Source organism: Tamandua tetradactyla, chromosome 20 (assembly GCF_023851605.1).
Source record: "Tamandua tetradactyla isolate mTamTet1 chromosome 20, mTamTet1.pri, whole genome shotgun sequence".
Classification (NCBI taxonomy): domain Eukaryota; kingdom Metazoa; phylum Chordata; class Mammalia; order Pilosa; family Myrmecophagidae; genus Tamandua; species Tamandua tetradactyla.
In genome coordinates this window covers 49,591,009-49,612,896 of record NC_135346.1, presented here as the reverse complement: position 1 = coordinate 49,612,896, position 21,888 = coordinate 49,591,009, and the positions used below count along the sequence as shown (strand labels likewise).

General features: G+C 44.4%; 1 protein-coding gene across 3 annotated transcripts in view; it reads right to left on the bottom strand.

Annotated features, from left to right (window-relative positions):
* Positions 1-21,888, bottom strand: part of WWC1 (WW and C2 domain containing 1) — a 164,372-nt gene that overhangs the window by 83,254 nt on the left and 59,230 nt on the right. For 2 of the 3 annotated variants that reach the window (XM_077137600.1, XM_077137601.1), the window contains exon 2: positions 6,205-6,314. In XM_077137600.1, the coding sequence (XP_076993715.1) occupies positions 6,205-6,314 (110 nt within the window). Of the gene's footprint in view, positions 1-6,204; positions 6,315-11,368; positions 11,465-21,888 lie in introns of those variants that run through there. The other variant, XM_077137602.1, reaches the window with a different exon arrangement.

The window sequence follows — 21,888 nt, the reverse complement described above, 5'->3', positions numbered from 1 at the left end:
ATAGCTTTTACAATGTAACTGTGTGATTTTGAAAACCTTGTGTCTGAGGCTCTTCTTATCCAGGATATAGACAGATGAGTTTTTTTTTTTAAAAAAAGATAAAAATAAATAATAAGGGGAGATAAAGGACAAAAATTGGGTAGATTGAAATAGTGTGGGTCAATAAGAGGGAGAGTATGCGGTGTATGAGTTCTTGTTTTTTCTTTCTATTTCTTTTTCTAGAGTGATACAAATGTTCTAAAAATGATCATGGTGAAGAATATACAATTATTTGATGATATTGTGAGCCACTGATTGAATAATGTAGTTGGATAGTACATGTGTGGACATTTCTCAATAAAAATATTTTTTAAAAAAACCCTGTATTTGGAAATGTATCTTCAAGAAATTATAAAGAAAAAAACCCTAATGTACATAAAGCTTTTCCCTATAGTGTTATTTATTCCACACATATGGAAATAACCCCAAAAGGTTAACAAGAGACACTGTGATACATTCCTTTTGTGTTAAAATGCATTGGTACGTCCATTTGATAAAATTAAAAGTGAAAACTATGAAAATCATGTGGCACCCCATCAAACATTCATGATATAGTATTAAGAGAAAATAGAAGAACACATAATTTGATCACTGACTAAAACCATATAATCATAATACATACAAACAGTCAGTGGGAATACTGAATAACAACAGTCATAATAATGGAAACAGTTATGTTTTGAAAAGAGTTGTCTATATTTTTGCTGTTTCCAATTCCATCCTTCCCATTTTCTTTGATTCATGCTGGACAGACTTTTGCCCCAGCCCTCTTCCAAAGCTGCTCTCCAAAGTCAGGGCCATCCATGTTGCTAAACCTATTGGTCAATCCTCAGTCCTCATCATACTTGACCTATCAGAAGCATTTGACACAGTTGGTGACTCTCTCCGTTTTTTGGGGGGTGCATGGTCCAGGAATCGAACCCAAGTCTCCTGCATGGAAGGTGAGCATTTCACCACTGAAGCACCTGTGTGCCCAATCTCACTGGACTCTCCTTCTTGACATGCTTCCTTCACGCGGTTTCCAAGACACTTTTGGTTTTCCTCCCATCTTTTTTGGTTGCCCTTCTCAGGATCCTGGCTGCCTTTTCTTCTTTCCCCACCCTCTCACTGTCCGAAGAGGCAATGGCATGTTCCTCAGCACTCTTCTTTTCTCTGTTTTTATCTGTTCCTTTGGTGACCTCATTCAGCTTCATTTCTTTAAAGCCTATCTATACGCCAACAACATCCAAACATATATCTTTAGTTTGGATCTCTTTCCCAAACACCAGACTCCTATCAAATTGTCTGGCAACATCTTTCTCTTTTCAAACTAGACTTGTCTGAATGACCTTTCACTCTTCCTGCAGTTTCCTCCATTTCAATCAATGGCAACTCCTTCCTTTTAATTGCTTGGGACAAAAGAGGGTCTTTGTTTCCTCTTTGTTTCACACCATTGAGGCAATCTATTAAAAAATTCTGCTGGCTCTATCTTGAAAAATGCATCCTACATCTGAACACTTCTCATCATCTCCCCGTACACTTCATTTCTGGGATCAGCCCTTCAAAACCAAACTTGTGTCACTGACTGCTACTCCTTCCTTCTATTTCTCCAGCAACTCCCAGCAGGACCTTAGAATCCCACTCCTGTCATCAGATTTTAATGAGGGAGATGCACTCAGTAATTAGACACAGGAAAGGACTGATTAGGGTCCCTGTACATCAGTGTTTAACCCAGCATCCCATGCAGCCATCCAAGCATGAACCTCATTCCCCATACACACTCAATTAGGCATATTTACTTCTCATTATCCAATAAGCAATCATGAGTGCTAATAAAAACCTTTGTATCCCCAACAATACAATTAATGCCATTAGCTGTCTCTCAGAAACTCTTCTACTCTTTATATTGCCAAGAACGGTCACCCATCTAGCCACTGATTCATGCTTTCATGCACGTATGCCCTTTTCTAAATGTTTAGCAAAGTTAAATGCACACCTACTATGTGCCCTGCTTGACAAAGGCCCAAGACTAGACAGATGAATTAGACACGGTCACTGGTCAAGAAACACTCACAACAACAGGTAAATTGTTGTTTCAGTTTGCTAAAGCTGCAGGAATGCAAGATACCAGAAATTGATTGGCTTTTATAAGGGGGATTTATTAGTTACAAGTTTATAGTTCTAAGGCCACAAATATGTCAATATTAAGGCATCAACAAGAGGATACCTTCACTCAAGAAAGGCCGATCACATCTGTGGCTTAAAGACACTTGGTGATGTCTGTTGGCCCTTTGCTCCTGGGTTTCATTGCTTTTAGCTCCTGGTTCCAGTGGGCTCCTCTCTGATCTTCTGTCTCCAATGTCTTGATTTCATCTTTCTGCTCTCTCTGTTGGCTCTAAGTTCTCTCTCATAAATGGTACCAGGTAAGGATTAAAGGTACCTTTAATGGGCGGAGTCACATCTCCATGGAAACAACCTAATCAAAAGGTCCCACACAAACAATAGGGTTTGTACCCATAAGACTGGATAAGGATTAAAATTTTAACATGGCTTTTCTGGGGTACATAAGGTAAAATTCTTCTCTGGCTATGGACCTGTGAAACTCAGAACAAGTTATCTGTTGCCAATATATAAAGGAGGGACAGTCACAGAATAGATATTTCCATTTCCTTAGGGAAAAAAATCAAAAGGAAAATGGGTCACCAGACCCAAACAGTTCTAAAAACCAGCAGAGCAAACACCATTAGATTTATTTATTTATTTATTTTGGCATGGCCAGGCACCAGGAATTGAATCCAGGTCTCTGGCATGGCAGGCAAGAATTCTGCCGCTGAGCCACCATTGTACTGCCCAAGATTTTAAGGTCTGAGAATCATTTATCCCTGAAGCTTGAGAAAGTGGCAGTCTTACCTTTTCCAAGGGTTTATGCAGTGGCCCCTCTCTCTCCTAACACTAGGGCGAGGTTTGCAACATTGGGGAGCATTGGGGAGACCATCTTGTTCTCAGCCCCACCCTCTCCAAACATCTGGACAGCACCCAGATTCTCTGCCATCTCTGGGGTACAGAACTCAACTCCCTGAGAATAGTGGGGTGGTGGGCAGGCTCTCCCCAATCCTGAGGGGTATACTCCCTCTCTGAGGCGTGAGGGGGAAAAATTCTTCCCTGAATATCTAGGAGGAGGGCCCATTCTCTGCTTCAGGACAAACTCACCCTCTCTACATGCAGGGGCAGATCCACTGTCCTGGCCCAAGATTTCCTAGCTCCAGAGTTTAGCTTCCATGGCTCCACCTTTGAAGTCAGTTTTCCTTCTATTTGTCTGTTTTAGTCCAGACGGGTAGTGGTTCTGTTCACATGGATCTCACAAAAAATTTTTCTATGCAGCACAGAGGGATCACAACCATCAGCCAATATGGCTCTCCACTAATCCTTCCATCTCCAATCCTGGCTTGTGCTGGAATGGCTGACTGGTTCCATGTTTGGTTAAACCCTCACATGGGGCAATTTTGTCTGGGGTCTCATTTTCCAAAGGCTCAGAATTTTCCATCCTCAGTTTCTGGTTTCTTTGTACCCAAGTGTTCAGTTCTCAGCTTATCCTTTTCCTGGCAGATTTTACTATAAGCTGCAAGAAGAAGTCAGGCTACATTTTCCACATTTAGTTAGGAAATTTCCTCAGTTAGCTATCCAAGCTTGTCACCTTCAAATTCTACTTTCCATCCAACACTGGGACTCAATTTTGCCAAATTCTCTGCCACTTTAAAACAAGGATTGGCTTTCTTCCAGTTTGCAATTACTTATTCATTATTTCTGTCTATTGGAAGAACCTTTAGCGTTCATATTTCTACCAACAGTCTCTTCAAAGCAGTCCAGGCCTTTCATATTCACCTCCTCACAATTCTTCTAGAATCTGCCTCTCATCCATGTAAAAAGTCATTCTAACATGTTCGGTATTTGCAAACTGTAGTACCCCACTTCTCTGGTACCAAAATCTGTTTCAGTTTGCTAATGCTGCCAGAATACAATATACCAGAAGTGGACTGGCTTTTACAAAGGGGATTTATTAAGTTACAAGTTTACAGTTCTAAGGCCACAAATATGTCCAAATTAAGGCATCAACAAGAGGGTACCTTCACTCAAGAAAGACCAATCATATCTGGAGTTTTTCTGTCACATAGGAAGGCACATGGCGATGTCTGCTGGCCCTTTGCTACTGGGTTTCACTGCTTTTAGTTCCTGGTTCCAATGACCCCTTTCTGAGCTTTTGTTTGTCTCCAAGCATCTCCAACATCTGTCACTTGGCCCATCTTTCTACTCTCTCTGTTGGCTCTGAGTTCTCTTTCATAAATGGCTCCGTGATTTCATGCACACAACGGTCGTGGATGGGCGACTGTTCTTGGCACTAAAGCATAAAAGAGTTTCTGAGAGACAGCTAATGGCATCACATCTCCATAGAAACAACCTAATCAAAAGGTCCCACCAAAAAAATAAGTCTGCCCCCGCAAGATTGGATAAGAATGAAAAGAACATGGCTTTTCTGGGAGTATATAACAGTTTCAAACCAGCACAACAGTTATAATGCAGAATGACAAGAAGCACAACAGAAGTGTGGGCAGTTGCTCCTGAAACCCAGAGGAGGAAGAGGTCAGAAAACCACCAAGCTACTCCCCAGCACCAGTCCCAAGTCCAGGGTGACATTTAAGTTCATGTTGTCCACTTGGCCAGGTTATGGTGTCCAGTTGTTTGGTCAAGCCAGCACCATCCTGGTTGTGTCTGTGAAGTTATTTCGTGCATTTAAATCATTAGTCCACTGACTGCATCTATGGCTGACTGCATCTACAATCAACAAACAAGACTGTGTTCAGCAACGAGAAAAGTTTCATCCAATCAGCTGAAGGCCCAGCAGTTAGAAAGGAGAATTTCTATCTCTATTTCAGCCACCCAGCCTCTCCTGGGAAATTTATCAAAAAGCTTTATCAGAGTTCCCAACCTGTAGCCTGCCCTACAGAATTTAGACTCACCACTCTCCACAGTCACATGAGTCAATTCCTACAATAAATCTCTTAAAATTCACATAACGCACACACACAAATATCCTGTCAGTTTTGTTTCTCTGGAGAATCCTGACTAATACATCAGCTCTGCCATGGTTTAGCTCTGAGTCTTAGGCAGTCAATTACTACCTCTAAATCCCATTTATAAAGTGGGGAGAATCACCCTAATACCCTGCAGGGTAGCAGGGACGACATAATGAGATGATGCCTATAGCACAGCACATGGTACAGCATATGTGCTCAGGGAACAGGGATGCTCAGGATTCCAGCCCTCTTCTCAGCCTGCAGACTGAGCCAGAACCTCCCATTCCATTCCCTTATCCTCTCACCCGAGAAGATAAAGGGACTCCCACAGTTCAAGTTCAAAAGGGTGAGTGTGGGACAGAAGAAAATCCTCTGTTCTCTGTGGACCTGGAAAACAGGGCAGCAAATTTCAGAGAATGGGATCAGCCTCAGCCAGGCGTGCCCATATGGTGTTTCAATGCTCAAGGTGGGACCATCCCTGGGCACCTCCACCTGTCAGACAGCAAGCTTCTCCCTTCCAACCGATTCCTCCATCTCAGCCCCAGAGACAAAGATCCTACAAATGTGCATCCTGGATCAGAACACGTAGCTCACAGACATGCAGTGAGGGGGTGCTGAGTGACACGATGAGCCAGACACCCCCCCACTGCTGCCAGCCCACTCCACATTGTGACGCAGGGACCCACGGCTGGGGGCTTGCTGGGGCTCTGGCTGCCCCACAAGGACCTGGGAATGACCACGCAGTGACAAATCTGCCATTTATTAAACAAGAAAAAAAAGTTATACACACAAACATTTATATAAAGAATACGTACAATTATATACATACACATGATTGGGAAATCTCTGGAATCATACACAAATTATCAGCCGTTGCCTCTGTAAAACCAGGCGATGGGTTGTGGAGAGGAAGAGTTTTAGGTTCTAGGGCAGAACCCTTCTAACCTGTTATTGTTACACAGCAATATCCCTATCCACATCTCTATCTACTTCTAGATAGAACAAGTTACATTGTGGCTTTGAGAGTCTCTGGGGCAGTGCTCCCAGACAGGGGGGTGGGGGTCAGGGTGGAGAGGTGGGATGGAGGGGGGAGGGGTGGCCGCCAGGAACTTACTGGTGTTGTGGTCAATGTAGTAGTCTCCAACCTGCGGGTCATACGCCTCTTCCCATCCTAGCGGCAGCTCATCACTAATGCAGTCAGCGAAGGTGAGCGGTTTGGTGTACCTGGCAAGGGAGAGGAGAAACAGACCCCATCAGCCCATGGTCCCGCAGGCTGCATTTCCCTCACCCCCGCCCCTCACCCCGTGCTCCTCTGTGCCAGCCCCACAGACCCAGAAGCTTTGCACTGTAACTCCAGCTCGGCTCTTCCCACTGTTATGGGGAAGGTGAACAGATGGCTTCGGCATGATTAGATCACCCTGCAGGGGGACAGAGAATCTGCGTTCCAGTCCCAACATTGCCGCTAACCTGGGAGTGGCTCGTATTGCTTTCCTTCTAGGGGCCTCTGTTTTTGCATCTCTGACTGAGGGGGTTACAGGTAAGGTCTCGAAGGGTAATTCTTGCTCTTTGATTTGGAGTCCAGCCTGCTCTGGCTTCTCCAGCAGCAATTCACTCACCCACAGCACCCCCAACCTTCATCCTGGCTCTATCCCCATACTCGTCACGCCCACTGCTCATTTGGAGAGCTGCCTTACTGTGACACCTAGAACAGCAGATGTTGCATCCCTGTGGGTCTGGCCAATAGGCAGCATTTATTTGCCTCCTGAGCTGGTTCCCAAATGCCTATACCCACGGCTGCCCTTCCCATGACAATTCAGGCCCAGCTTGTCTCTTCACAACAATCACCATCTTAGTCCCTATTTCGGAGGGAGTGAACTAGTAGCAATCACCTAGCCTCGGTGGCTAAATCAGGCAATCAAACAAGCAAGCAAACAAACAAATCATCCAACTAAACTAACCAATGCTTGGTCAAGACTGGAAAAATACACCATGAACCACCTGTCAAGTATTTTAGACAGCGGAGGGAGTCAGGAGTCTAGGTATAAAGAAATCAGCCTGGGTCACCCCACCAGGAAGCCACTCTGGTTTCTCCCCATTGTTCCCTCTGCCTAAAATGTGTATCCTAATATTTTCCCTCTCCTCTCTGTTGCCTACTCCCTCCCCATTCTGGGATCCCTTTACAAATCTCTTTATATACTTCCCTTCATATAGATGGGCAAACCAAAGCACAAAATGAAAAGAAGGAAGATGACAAGGAAGGTATCTCAGATTTCCTGATCAGGCACTTCCACCCAAGCCATAGGAAACCACCCTCTCTCTTACAGTGTACCATCTCCTTCCATCTTGAATTCACTCCAAATCAAACACACACACACACACACACACACACACACACACACATGAAACACGAAACACTGCAAAAGTCCCTGGTGCATAGGACCTGGTATATCTTATATATCATTGTGTATATACATCTATTGACTGAATGAATGGATAACACCCAAATTTCGTCACTCAGTATTTACCGCCCCATTGTAGGGGACTATTTGTTCCATGAGGTTGAAGCCAGAGGTACATGTGAAAGGTAACAGGCAAAACTCTATCAAGGAAACATTCAATAAGTTTTGTGACTTTGGCAATTGACTTAACCTCTCTGAGACTCAGTATTTTCATCTGTAAAATGGGGATAATAATATCCCTCCAGATTGTTGGTTAAGTTAGACAAGCTCATGTTGGTAAGACGATTTAGCAAGATCCTGGCATAAAGAAGCACTCAAAAACACATTAGTTATTATTATCTCCATTTCCCACAAGAGGAAACCAAGGTTAGGAAACACTAAGCAACATAAACAACATCTTATAGGTAGAAAGTGACAAAGCTGGGACGCAACCGAGGCGGCCTATTTCCTGAGCCCATGTGTTCTGGACACCTTCAATACATCTCCTGAGCCCACTACAAACCAGCACCTGGGAGTAAAAGGAGGGAAAAACAGTAAAGAAAGGGGTGACTGGAACTTTCTCATACCAGCTTGGAGTGCTCTCAGTTCGGGAGCCCGAGCACAAGGCAGCCGTGGGCCCACTTCACCGCCACCCTGCCCTCTCTGCCCAGACTTCAGGAACAAAGGGCCACTCCCCTTAGCGCCTCTCCTTCCCTCAAGATCTCTGAGTGGTTCCTCCCTATTCCTTACAGAGGATGAAGACTGGTGACCAAGAACCAAATCTTGTCCAACATCACTTTATCTAACAAATTTCTGCAATAGTCTCTGACCACAGGCACACCTCTCGGCGGCGAGCTTCCATTTTGCTGAAAGACTAATTAATCTGTGAGGGGCATGTAATGCTCCAGCCACCACAGCGCGCCCTCTCCTTCCAGCTCGCTCCCTTCCCAGCTCTCTGCTCCGCTAAGCTCCGCCTGTCAGCCCTGCTGTGGAAAATCTTGTTTGCAACCCAGAAAACTAAGAAGATGTGACCCTCTTGACAGCTCTGTTCATCTCTGTATGGATCATCACCTTGCAAAATTCCTCCCTGGGGATTAATTAAATCATCTTAATCAATGGAGCATCTGAGCAATGGAATCCTAAGTCCAGCACAGTTGGTACTCAAAAAATATTTATGGAATAGGTGAATGGCATAATCAATATACAGGAATAAAAAGTAATGATACAGTGTTCTGTATTTTGCTAATATGGGAAGATATTACGCTGTGAGGAAAACAATACCACTTTGGGAGAAAGCTACAGGCTATTGTTAAAATATGACATTTTGCCTAAAATGTGTGTGTGAATGTGTGCACGCGCGTGTGTGTGTGTAGAGAGAGATAGAGAGAGAGAGAGAGAGCGCGCAACTGGAAAGAAATGCACTAAAATGTTATCAGGGTACAGGGATTTTAATGAGATTTTAATGATCTTTTTCTTTATCTTTCAATAAAATCAATTTCTCTAAAGTGTCCATCTATTAATTTTAATTAAAATATATAATAATGGCCAACTCCAGGCCCAGAAAGCATGCTATGTATATCATGTACCCTCACTGGGGAGTGGGTGCTCTTAACCCCCTCCCCATTTTACAGATGAGAAAACACATTCAATGTCACTAATCAGTAAGGCCACAGGCACAAGCTGAAGCCCTACTGTCTGATTCCAAATCCTAAGCTTTGCTAATAAAAACTCGACAAGACCTGGTAAGTCTCAGAACAATCTGGAACACAGAGTGAGTTCCAGCAGAAAAACAAATGCAAAGCTGTACCAGAAGGGAGACTGAAGCAAGCCAAAGGATACCTGAGCTTTTACAAAGGTGATACCTTCTTTGGTGTCTTGGTGCATAAATATTCAATGAAATTGTATAATCCTTGGCTGCTTAATGAAAAGACAATTAGATGTTTCAAAATTATTAATACAAGCAATTCACTTAGCCCTCTGTGCGTGAGGTGGGGGATGGAGGGGTGCGGGGTGCGGGGTGCGGGCAGGCGGCAGGAATAAAACATGAAGAATGCAGTACTTTTTCTGAACACCACTGACTCCATTGATTATTTCAGCCTCGGGTGTTAAAAAGTCAGAGCTCAAAGGCATGTTACTAACATGTCTTTGATCAGTAATGATGCAGACAGGTGGACATGCAGACAGGTGGACTACCCAGGCTGAGAGGTCGATTCCCTTTTGCAGCGAATGCAGGTGCTGTACCCAACAGGAATAAAGCAGACTGAGGCAAGACCCAAAGTCAGAAGGAGATGGCAAGAGGAGAGGGGAAGACGTTGGGTTTTACATTCAGGGTCCCCTTCGAGGGGGAAAAGCCACAGGGCTGAGAGCCTGACCTCCGTTTAAGATGCACCCAGAGCTCTTTCGTGGGAATGAGGAAGACTTCTATGGAAGGACTATGCAACCTGCAAGAAATTGGACAGCAAGATTTTCTCTGGAGCAAATGCTAAGGCGATGAATTATTCAGTGTGCAGAGATGTCTCATTCAGAGAATCCAGATGAAGTGAAGTGGTTTTAGCTGCATAAGCATTTAAACACACACATATGCAGGCAAACACATGTACACCTTGCCCAACATGCGCGTGCACGCACACACACACACACACACACACACACACACATACACACACAGTTCCTGCCAGAGAGAATTGTCAGTCTAAACCAGTCCCTCTGGGAAACCTCTCTGGCCTGCAATGTTTCACCTCGGGCAAGTGCCAAGAATGCGAGCTGGGAAGAGCTGTCCGCTTTCAGATGTAGCCAGAGCTTGGGGGCCTGCCCTGAACTCCCAGCCCCCTCCCTCTGATGAAGCGATTCACTCCATTCCAGCCCCGTCCAGCCCCTGCCTCCAGCCTCCATGTCCAGAGCTGCTTAAAGCCCCAATCGTGAGATCAAATGACCCAAATGCTAGAGGGGGTGAGAGGGAGGGCGGGAAGGGCGCCAAGAAAGAACTAGTTCTGCCTCTTCTTAATTGCAAATCTCTGAAGGAACACAAACATTCCTAAAGGTTTCGCAACAGGCCCTCCTGGGAAAAAAAAACGGGCCCGGATGTGTCGCCTTGGAGACAGGTAGGTCCTCCCGGCTCACCCCCCAGGGAGCGCACAGGCCCCGGCGGGTAAACCACGCGGCCCCCTCGGCCGGGAAAGCAGCCTCGGGAGCCGGAAGCCCCCGACCGGCCCCGGCCCCTGCCCTCCGCCCTGGGCAGAACCACCCGTGGTAGCACGGGCATCTATGGGAAAGGCGTAGGGACCGGACCGCCGCGGCTGGCACTCGGTATTCAGACTGCGCGTCTGTTCTAAGGAAGCAGCTCAGAGAAGAAGCGGAAAACCTCTGCCAAGTCTAACGCGGGGTGGTGATTCTCTGGGGACCGAGGAATGCGTAACATAGCTTTCATTTTCCTGGTACTTCCCGGGCAATCCGAATGCTTCCCACAGTCACCTATTTACTGCCATCCAGCAGGACGCTGGCCCCCGACTCGGCTCTCTCTGCAGCCCCAGCTGGGCGGAATCGCTTTCTAAAAGGGCCTCCAGACTTCAAGCCAAGAACTGTCCAAACTTTCAGCCAAACTTCTCCTCCGGCCCAGGCACAACAGAAGGGAGGCCCTTCCTGCCCCAGGGTGTTTCACGTGCATACTACCCATAGCATAGACTTCACAGTCCTCACCAATCCTCCCACAGGCAGCGGCAGGGCCCTGCAACTAATCCCGACTCCCCACCTTGCACGCTGGGAAGAACACGGAGAAAGTGACACAGCAGAAGTTCCCTCTCCTACCTTCAAGTCAGTTCTGTTCAAGCACCCTTTACTCACTTGTTTCAGAAATCTGGGGATGATGACAATCACCATCTCACAGGGTCGTAAAGTGGGGTGAGAGCAGACTTGGGCACACGGCACATGGTTGACACCTAATAAACATCAACTACAGAAGTGGATAGACAAGACGCTGTCCTCACACCCCAACCGGGAAACAAGTCAATGCGATCATTCCAGATGGACTCGGGCTATTAAGAAAAGGAATCAGGTGGTGGGATCAGTGTGAATGGGGGTGGGTGGGGGATGGACACTCAAGGGAGGCTCCCCGCGAAAGCGGTCTTTGAGGGGTGGCAGCATGATGAGAAGTAGGCAGCCAGAGGGAGATCCAGGGAGGGGGAGTGTGTGTGTGATGGAGTGGGGGGTTGGGGAGCGGGGTTGGCCACGGAGCGCAAGTCCAAGGCTCTGGGGCAGGAGTGACGCTGGTGAGTTTCAGGAACAGGAAAGAAAGCCCAAGTGGCAGGAATGCGGTATACTCGTAAGAAAGTAGGGGGAGGGCAGAGCTAGAGGTTGGATTTTAGGGCTCTGTGATCCCTGGGAAGGACTCTGGACTTTGTTCTTCTAAGCACCTACTCTGGGTCAAGAGTTGGAGAGGGGTTCCCAGCCTCACCCTCTGTGCTCCTCCTCTTACCTTCTCTCACCCTCACTACAGCCGACACAGCAAACAAGAATTTACTGCATGAGAATAAATGAAGTTGTGAGGCACGAACTAGGTGAATGAACCTTGACAATATTATGCTGAGTGAAATAAGCCATAAACAAAAAGACAAATATTGTAAGTCCTCACTAATACGGACTAAGTATAACGTGCAAACCCTGAGGATTGAATTCAAGAGCAGATTATCAGGCGATAGAATGTGGGCAGAGATTGGGCAATCAATGACTAAGAAGTACGGAATGTTCAAAAAGGCTTATTGTAAAGGTTCCTAGATTGTTAGCTCTTACAGCAGTCACACCTATTTCTGAGTCTTAACTGTTATTTGTAAATCTTGAGATGCTGTGCTTTTTGTGTATAACCTGGTCATTCCTTGAAACTTTGGGTATCTGTGTGACACCTGAGACTCAGAGCTAAGAGTTTTTGCAGCTCTGAAAGTCAGCATTACTCCATACAGCAACTGTTTAAGAATCTGAAAAAGAGACCAGATTTCAATTAGAGATACAAATGAAGTCGATCTGGTTAGGACCAAGGTAAATCAGAATACAGGGTAAAGGATGATAGCGACTGTATTAAATGTCAACTTCTGCGTGAGACCAAAGGAAGAGATGTTTATCTGGTATAAAACTTATATTTTCTGTAGCGCACTATCAAATTTAACCTCTCTGGCCAGTTGATTCAAATGACACAACTACAAGTAACCCTGCATAGGGAATAAGATCTTGTTGTTTTGTACAGGTTAATGTAATACCCTGATACACCCCAGAGTAATTTGGGCAGAAAATAAAAAGTATTTGCAAAGTTCCCATGAGAGATTAGGGAAAAATGTGGAAATATTAAACTTTCCTACCAGGGGAATTCTTGATATTCCCACGAGCATTGGGGATTCCCAATTTAATAGGCTGAGCCCTTGATTTGGGAGCTTGCTCTTATGAAACTTATTCTTGAAAAGAAGAAGCTAAGCTTGCTTATAATTATGCCTAAGAGTCGCCCCCAAGAGAATCTCTTATGTTGCTCAGATGTGGCCTCTCTCTTTACATCAGCTTCATAGGTGAACTCACTGCCCTCCCCTCTATGTGGGACATGACTCCCAGGGGTGTAAATCTCCCTGGCAACATGGGACGTGACTCCCGGGGATGGGCCTGGACCCTGGACTGTGGGACTGAGATAGCCTTCTTGACCAAAAGGGGAAGAGCAATGAAACAAAATAAAGTTTCAGTGGCTGAGAGATTTCAAGTAGAGTTAGAGGTCATTCTAGAGGTTATTCTTATGCATTATAGATATATCCCTTTGTAGTTTTTAGTGTATTAGAACAACTGGAAGGAAATACGTAAAAGTGTTGAACTGTAATCCAGTAGCCTTGTTTCTTGATGATGACTGTATAACTCTATGGTTTTTACAATGTGACCGTGTGATTGTGGAAATCTTGTGACTGATACTCCCTTTATCTAAGGTATAGGCAAATGAGTAAGAAAATAAAAACAAAAAGCAAATAAATAATAGGGGAGGATAAAGGGCATGGGATATTTTGGGTGTTCTTCTTTATTTCTATTTCTTATTTTTGGAGTAATGAAAATGTTCTAAAATTGACTGTGGTGATTAATGTACAACTATATGATGGTACTGTGAGCCATTATTGATTGTACACTTTGGATGTTTATATGGCATGTAAATATATCTCAATAAAAGAATTTATAGACATATCTGGATGACAGTTAACTCCAGTGGCAAAGAAAATAAAATGTGTAAGAAAACTCACACCCAAACACACATACACACAGAATTGATTGCATGAACACAACACGTCCAGCCCCGTGCTGGGCACCAGGAGGGGTCAGACATTGCAATCAGCCTTGTTTCTGCTTTCAAGAAGCAGATGGTCCTCCCAGGGAAAGAAGGCTTTCACTTTAAACAGTGAACAATTCCTATGACTTTCAGTTACATTCGGAGACAGGTCTATGTGGCTGTAATGCTACCCAAGACTGTGAACCACAGGTTATTAGAGGATATAGGGCTAGTTAGAAAGGTGGGAGGTCAGCAGTACAGAAGTTAAAGGCCAAGCAGTTGAGAGAAGGGTGAGGCTGTGGCGGCAACAGGGTGTCGTCGGGGAAGGGTGGAGAAGAAGGGAGTCCAGAAGCAAGAGAGAAAATCGCAGCTTCACGGTTCATAAAGGGACAGGGCAGATGTTGCTCACAAAGAATCAGGAATGGGACTCTGGGCTGAAACCAATGCTCCGCCTTTTCTACAACCCTGGGCATCTTCTGTAACCTCGTTAAGAGAAGTCTTCTTATCTGTGAAACCTATGAGAGGTCCTTAATTCAAAAGGGTGTTGTAGAGATAAAATGAGATAACTCATATCCAGTGCTTAGCACAGGCCCTGGCATGATCCGTTGAGAGACGTCTGTGCTGTGCATGGTGAGAAGCATCTTAAGTGCTCAATATATTTAGCTATGACCACCATCATCATCATCACCACCACCACCATCATCCTTCACCCCAAAGTCGTACACAGGGGTGCTTAAAATACACAGGCTCTGTGGTCAGCCATCTGGGTTCACTTAGTAGTTCTGTCCTTTTGAGAATCAGCCCTCATCTCTCTGACTTTGCTTCCTCATCTGTAAAATGGAGATGCTCAGAGTAACCACCTCATTAGAATGAGCTGTGTTTTCGTGGCACGCAGTTAGGGCTCAACCACTATGAGCTATTATTATGAATGAGGTTTTGTATCCTGTTGTCATGGTGGGGAAACCGAGGTTAAATAAAAGTCAAGGCTTACACAGATAATTAGCCTTTCACTACTCTCTACAGCCTCCTTTCCTGGAGGAGCTGGAATCACTGAGTTCTCTCCTTTCGGGAACATGAAAAAGGTAGAAGATGGAAGCTGGACTGGATTTGGCTCTCACATTTGGTGGTGGTGGTGGCGGGGTGTCTGCAGAGGAGGCATCTACACCAGGAATCCCCCAGTTCTCCTTCTCCTGAACACTTCCCTCCTTCCTGTTCCCACTGTCAAAATACCTATTTCAACATTCCAGTTTTCTGACCCCCAGATCTCCTTGCTTTCCTACTTTGGTTGGGCTGGTTTATCCAGAAGCTTTCTTGGCCTGGTCACTCCTACTCCTGGAATTCTTTTACGGGGAAAAGAAGAGGAGGGAGAGTCAGAGGGAAGATTCCAGACAGTCCCCACCCCCTCAGTGGATCCCCACAGACCAGTGGTTCACTTCCCCCTGCCAAATTTCAGATGTTGTCTTCACTGCCTGTGCTGAGTTCTTGGGATGACACATTTGAGCCTTGGGCCTGTTCCCTTTCTTTGCCTCTATTCCTGTGTCTCAACACGCACTCCCCATTCACTCCCCCGGTTTCCTCCACCTCACTGACACTGTGATGAAACTGGGCTACCACACCTCTCTTGTGTATCACCTGCTGGAGTTTAAGTTTATAGTTCTGAAAACCAGATCACGGACTAGAACAGGTATGCCAATGAGAATCCACCTGTAGATATGTTTGCTTATCCACCATAGTATTTTATTTTTGAAAATGGAATGAGCACATTGGGGGGGGGGCAGGGACTCTCTGGTTGCACATGGTTCCTATTACTCTCTAATGAGATATACCTGCCTCTTGTCCATCAAGGGCAGCATAGGGTAGTGGTTGTGAGTACAGGGCTCTCCCTGTTTTTCAAACTTCAACCTCTGTGTGAAATCAAAGGGACAGATGTTTATTTGGAGCATAATTTATATTTTGGGTAGCATATTATCTAATATAATTTGTATGGTCAGTTTATTTGACAAGATTCCATAATTGTCATGGAATCTTGAAAAGGGCGTGAGATTTTGTTGGTTTGTACAGATTAATGTGATGCTCCAATATGTCTCAGAGGAATGTTGTCAGAGAATATAAAAGTATTTGCAGAGTCCCCTTGGAAGACTAGGGAGAAAGGAGGAAATGTTAAACTTCCCCATCTGGGGAATTCCTGATATTCTTGAAAACAGTGGGGACATTCAGTTCAATAGGCTGAGCCCTCAATCTTGGGGTTTGCCCCTATGAAACTTTTCCTGCAAAGGAAAAGCTATGCCTACTGACAATTATTCCTAAGAGTCACCCCCAGAGAGCCATCTTTTGTTGCTCAGATGTGGCTTCTCTAAGTCACCTTGGCAGGTGAACTCACTGCACCCCCCCCCCCCACTACATGGGACATGACTCCCAGGGGTGTAAATCTCCTGGCAACATGGGACATGACTCCCAGGGATGAGCTGGGACCTGGCATCATGGGAATGAGAAAGCTTTTTGACCAAAACGGGGAAGAGAGAAACAAGACATAATAAATTCTCAGTGACTGAGAGATTTCAAATAGAGTTGGGAGGTTATCCTGGAGGTTATTCTTATGCATTATAGATATATCCCTTTTTAGTTTATGGTGTATTGGAGTGACTAGTGGGAAGTGCCTGAAACTGTCAAACTGTGTTTTAGTAGCCTTGATTCTTGAAGAAGACTATATAACCATATAGCTTTTACAATGTGACTGTGTGATTGTGAAAACCTTGGGTCTGATCTTCCTTTTATCCAGGTATAGCCAGATGAGTAAAAATAAATAAATTAATTAAGTAATAGGGGGAGATAAAGGGTAGAAATTGGGTGGACTGAAATACTGTGGGTCAATGAGAGGGAGAGGTAAGAGGCATGGAATGTATGCGTTTTTTTTAATTTCTTTTTTTCTGAAGTGATGCAAATGTTCTAAAAATTATTGTGGTGAAGAATATACAACTATATGATGATATTGTGAACCATTAGTTGTATAATATGGTTGGACTGAATGTGTATGAATATTTCTCAATAAAAACATTTTAAAAAATAAAAAGAGTACAGGGCTCTCAAGCCAGACTCCCTGGGTTTGAATCCAGACTTGGCCATTTTTCTAGCTATGTGAGCTTAGGTAAGATACTTAAATTCTCTGAGTCTTGGTTTTCACATCTACAAAGCAGAAATAGAAATACAGTTATTGAGCATGCACTATGGGCCAGGAACTATTTTAAGAATTTTACATATATCGACTCACTCAGTCCTCATAACAGCTCTCTCGGGTAAGTAACACTCAGACTTACCTCAGTGTTCTTACATGATTAAATGAGATAATGCATGAACAATGGTGGGCACACAATAAGTGCTCAATAAATGTGAATGATCATTATTATTATTTACATTGTTTTCCAAAATAGCCCCCTCACATCGAGGTGTTAAAGAATATTAAAACTGACAGGGACATCTGGAATCCAACCAATCAATCCCCTTGCTTTACTAATGAGAAAACTGAGGTGTAGAAAGATAAAACTTGCCCAGGGACTTGAGGGATGGGAGAAAAAATATGGAACTATTAAACTTTACCATCAGGGAAACCCCTGATACCGTGTCAAACATTAGGGATACCCAAATCAATAGGCCAAGCCCTTGATCTTGAGACCTGCTCTTGTGAAGCTTATGTACATAGTGGAGAAGCTTAGCCTACCTATAGGTATGCTTAAGAGTTACTTCTAGAGGACCTCTTTTGTTGCTCAGATGTGCCCTCTCTCTCTTTCTAACCCCAACTCTGAAAGTGAAGCTATTGCTCTTCCCACTATGTCATGGGACATGACATCCACGGGTGAAAGTCTCCCTGGCAGTGTTGGAGAAGACTTCCAGGATTGAGCCTGGCCCTGGCACCATGGGATCAACGATGCTATCCTGACCAAAAGGTGGAAAAGAAGTGTAACAAATAAGGTATGAGTCGAGAGGTTACTCTGGAGGTCATGCTTACGCAAACTTCAGTTAGACATTGCTACCTATCATAACTTGCCAAACCCCAACCAAAAGCATTCCAGCCAATCCTAAAGAACACCTAGGGCATTATATAAGATTCTGCAAAGGTTCCATGCACTAGAGTAACTTTCCAGAAACCTACAACCTCCAGATGGATCACTGGACCAGATAAGCCCTGAAATGCAGAGCAGCTAGCCTCTCCAGAACATCAACCAGTTCCATTCCCCTATTCCATGTTATCGACAAACTTTCTAAAATGAAAAAGTTAGAATGGGCATGGCGCAAATACCCCCAAAGAGTGGGAGAAAGCTCAAAGGTGAAGGTGGAGTTATACAGAAAAGGTAGGGTTTAACAAATGAAAATGAATGCTGAGTCATTATATTGATATTTCTTCTAGTCTCCAGTATCTTAAAGCAGCTAGAAGTAAAAACCTGAAATTATGGGATTGTAACCCACACCAAACCCTTAAATCTGTTCTGCAAGTAACTGTTACAATGTGCTTTGAAATGTATCACTTTTGCATATATGCTATTTTTCATAAAAAAAGAAAAAAACCAATTGTGATGATAAATGCACAGTTATATGATATTGTGAACCGCTGACTGTACACTTTGGATGATTACATGGTATGTAAATATATATTTCAATAAAAAATAAAATTGAAAAACAAAAACAAAAAATGTGCCCAGAGTCACCTAAGGACACAGAGACGGGGCTGAGAGTAAATATTGGGGACCAAGCCCAGGCGTGCAACATCTTCATGGCACCAGAGGATCAAGTCAGCCTGGCATTTTGGTTCAGCGCCATTTGAAATGCAGTGGGTGTCCAAACAGCCTCCAAGAAGTAGTTACTGACCATATTTTCCAGGGCTAACTATTAATAGCCCTATTATACAAGAAGTAATATTATCACTGTGTGGACAACAGACATGACACTATGAAGCTCCCATTCTGGATCAGGGAGAGACAAAGGTTGAGAGATGGGCACTTTATTTTGCCCATCACGTCACTGGAGGGTGAGTTCCTGATAACTAACACCAAAGTAGAATAGAGCACCTGGTACCTGTTAGCTGCCTCCCACCTCCACCCCCAAGCTCTCCTTCTGTCTCATCTTCATTTCTGAATTGGGAGTTTGGCTATAGAGATCCAATGCCCTTAGAAAGGGCCAATGGAACCAGAATGGACTCCCAGTTCCATCTTTCCTAGTTAAGTAATCTTAGCTTATTCCTACCCAGTTTGAAGCCTCAGTGAAAAGCAACTGCAAAAACCTCAGGGTTCTTGTTGGGATTAAATGGATTACTGCATGGAAGTTATTTAGCACAGTAGCTGGCATGCAACCCCTGGCCTCCTGCCCACCTCCTCTCATGTGTAGGACCCTGGGGAACTCAACTCTCGGCTTTACTTCTTTCAGCACCCAAGCTGGATTTCTGAGGGATCTTTCCTATCCAGGAACTTTCTTTCTTTCTTTTTATTAATTAAAAAAATTAACAACAAACAAAACAATAAGATATCATTCCATTCTACATATATAATCAATAATTCTTAATATCATCACATAGTTGCATATTCATCATTTCTTAGAACATTTGCATCGATTTAGAAAAAGAGATAAAAAGACAACAGCTAAAGAAATAAAACGATAATAGAGAAAAAAAATTATACATACCATACCCCTTACCCCTTATGCGCTTTCATTTACCACTAGCATTTCAAACTAAATTTATTTTAACATTTGTTTCCCCTATTATTTATTTTTATTCCAAATGTTCTACTCTTTTGTTGATATGGTAGATAAAAGGAGCATCAGACACAAGGTTTTCACATTCACAGAGTCACATTGTGAAAACTATATCATTGTTCAATCATCATCAAGAAACATGGCCATTGGAACACAGCTCTACATTTTCAGGCAGTTCCCTCCAGCCTCTCCACTACATCTTGAACAACAAGGTGATATCTACTTAATGCGTAAGAATAACCTCCAGGATAACCTCTCGACTCTGTTTGGAATCTCTCAGCCATTGACACTTAGTCTCATTTCACTCTTCCCCCTTTTGGTCGAGAAGGTTCTCTCAATCCCTTGATGTTAATTCTCAGCTCATTCTAGGGTTTTTCTCAGTCCCTTGATGCTGAGTCTCAGCTCATTCTAGGATCTCTGTCCCACGTTGCCAGGAAGGTCCACACCCCTGGGAGTCATGTCCCACGCAGAGAGGGGGAAGGTCCAGGAACTTCCTTAACTCTAAGAGCAGAGGCTGCGGCCCATACTTCCCTGGAGTTTGTCCATCCCAGAATCTGCAGTTCCTTGAGTTCTGTATCCCAGCCATCCCACTGAGAAGCTGGCCTTTCTAGAAATGGAATGGGTCTATGAGGCTTCTCTGATTTAGGACCCAGCCATGCCCACATGCTTTAGACAGTGTCCTGAAAGAGAGTGAAGAGATCTGTGTTTGAGTTCTGATGCTGCCACCAGGCGAGCCATGTCTTTGGGCCAGGCACCTCTCTGTACTTTAGCTTCCCATCTGCAAAATGAGGGTCCTGAAATATAAAGTTTCTAAGGCCCCCTTTGCAGTTTAATCTTCCTAAGTCTAATACCTGGCCTGTTGCAAAGGTCAAGGGTGTTGTGAGGATGCAATGAAACAGTATGGAATTAAAACACTTGCCGAAGGCCAATCAAGTACTAGGCACAGTACCAAATGCTCTACATAAGATAAATTTCTTTCTTCATCTCTATGACATTTTTGTGAGGCAGACACTACCTCTCCTGTTTAACCAACCAGGAAACTAATGCATAATAGCAATTGTGATAACAACAATTGCTTAATTTTGTTAAAAGTGCTTACATTTCATTTCATCAACACTAAGATGCACAGTTTGTTTTTTGCATGTCTGACTTTCTTAAGACTTCTGGAGTTAGAATGTTGTTACAGCTCAACTGCTGATATCTTACAACTGCCGTCAGCCAGGCCGCAGTCCTCACGGACTTGTCCTCTTCCTATGCGTGCATCGTGTCAAAGGCACCCAGTTGGAACTAACAGAATGGGTGTTTCAGGCTTGGAGTAAAACCTGAGACAATAACGGGGAAACCAAATGGTTGCGAGGAGTGGTAGAGGAGGCAGCGAACAGACATGTTTAGCAACATTCCCCAAGCAGGAGTCAAAAGTAGGCTAGCTCTACATAATTGCCAAGCTAGCTTCAGAGCCCAGCACCAAAAGCTTGTTAGATCATTTTCTGGATCCTTTAAACAATGCTACATCACCAACGCTCTTGAGAGCACAAAGCACAATTTTACAAGCACAGCGATCAACAACACTGGACTGAAAATTGAGATTCCAAATAGTTTTATTCTGAATGGGAAGATGTTTTAGGAACACTAGAACCAATCTGTTTTTGATTATATATCCCCCCCCACATTTTTTTTGGTACAGGTGTGCAAGCACCCTGGTTTTGTAGGTGCAGGTCTTGGTCACAAAGCCCACTGGCCCCAGGTCTGAAACCACCAAATCCCTCTCGGCCCCCTTTGATTCTTCATACTGACACATCTGCCAGGCCTCCAAACTCTGCCACCTCTCACTGCCCCTGTGTGCACTGGGAAAAGTGACTCTGACCCACTACCTTCTCCAGGCCCCTCTCCAACTCCTTCTCCTGGGACCCCTGCAATAAGCTCTCTCCAAGCACAGCGTGCATTCGGCACCAGGGGCGTCCTGCCTGAGCCCCCAGGAGACACGATGCTGGCCTCCTCCTCCCTCCAAGGGCGGCAGGGCCAGGCTAGGCCCCCAGCTTGCCCACACAGGGTGGGTATGGACTTCCTGAGACCTTTTCTAGATGCAGCAGCTGCTACGCCTAAGAAAGCAGAAGGGTTACTCAGTGTGGCCCGGCCGTGTCCGGAGATCTGAAAAGTCTGCAGACTCCCAAGTGTTTGTTGATTGTATCACTGTGGACAGACTAATCTAGCCAGAAGTTCACCTTGTCTGTCTGTCCAACTGCTCTGTCCTTAATTTGCAAGTCCACAGAAGCCTGATTACAAAGGAGTCCTGCACAGGAGTTGAAAAGAAAATGGTTTTACTTCTGTAAAGTGCGAT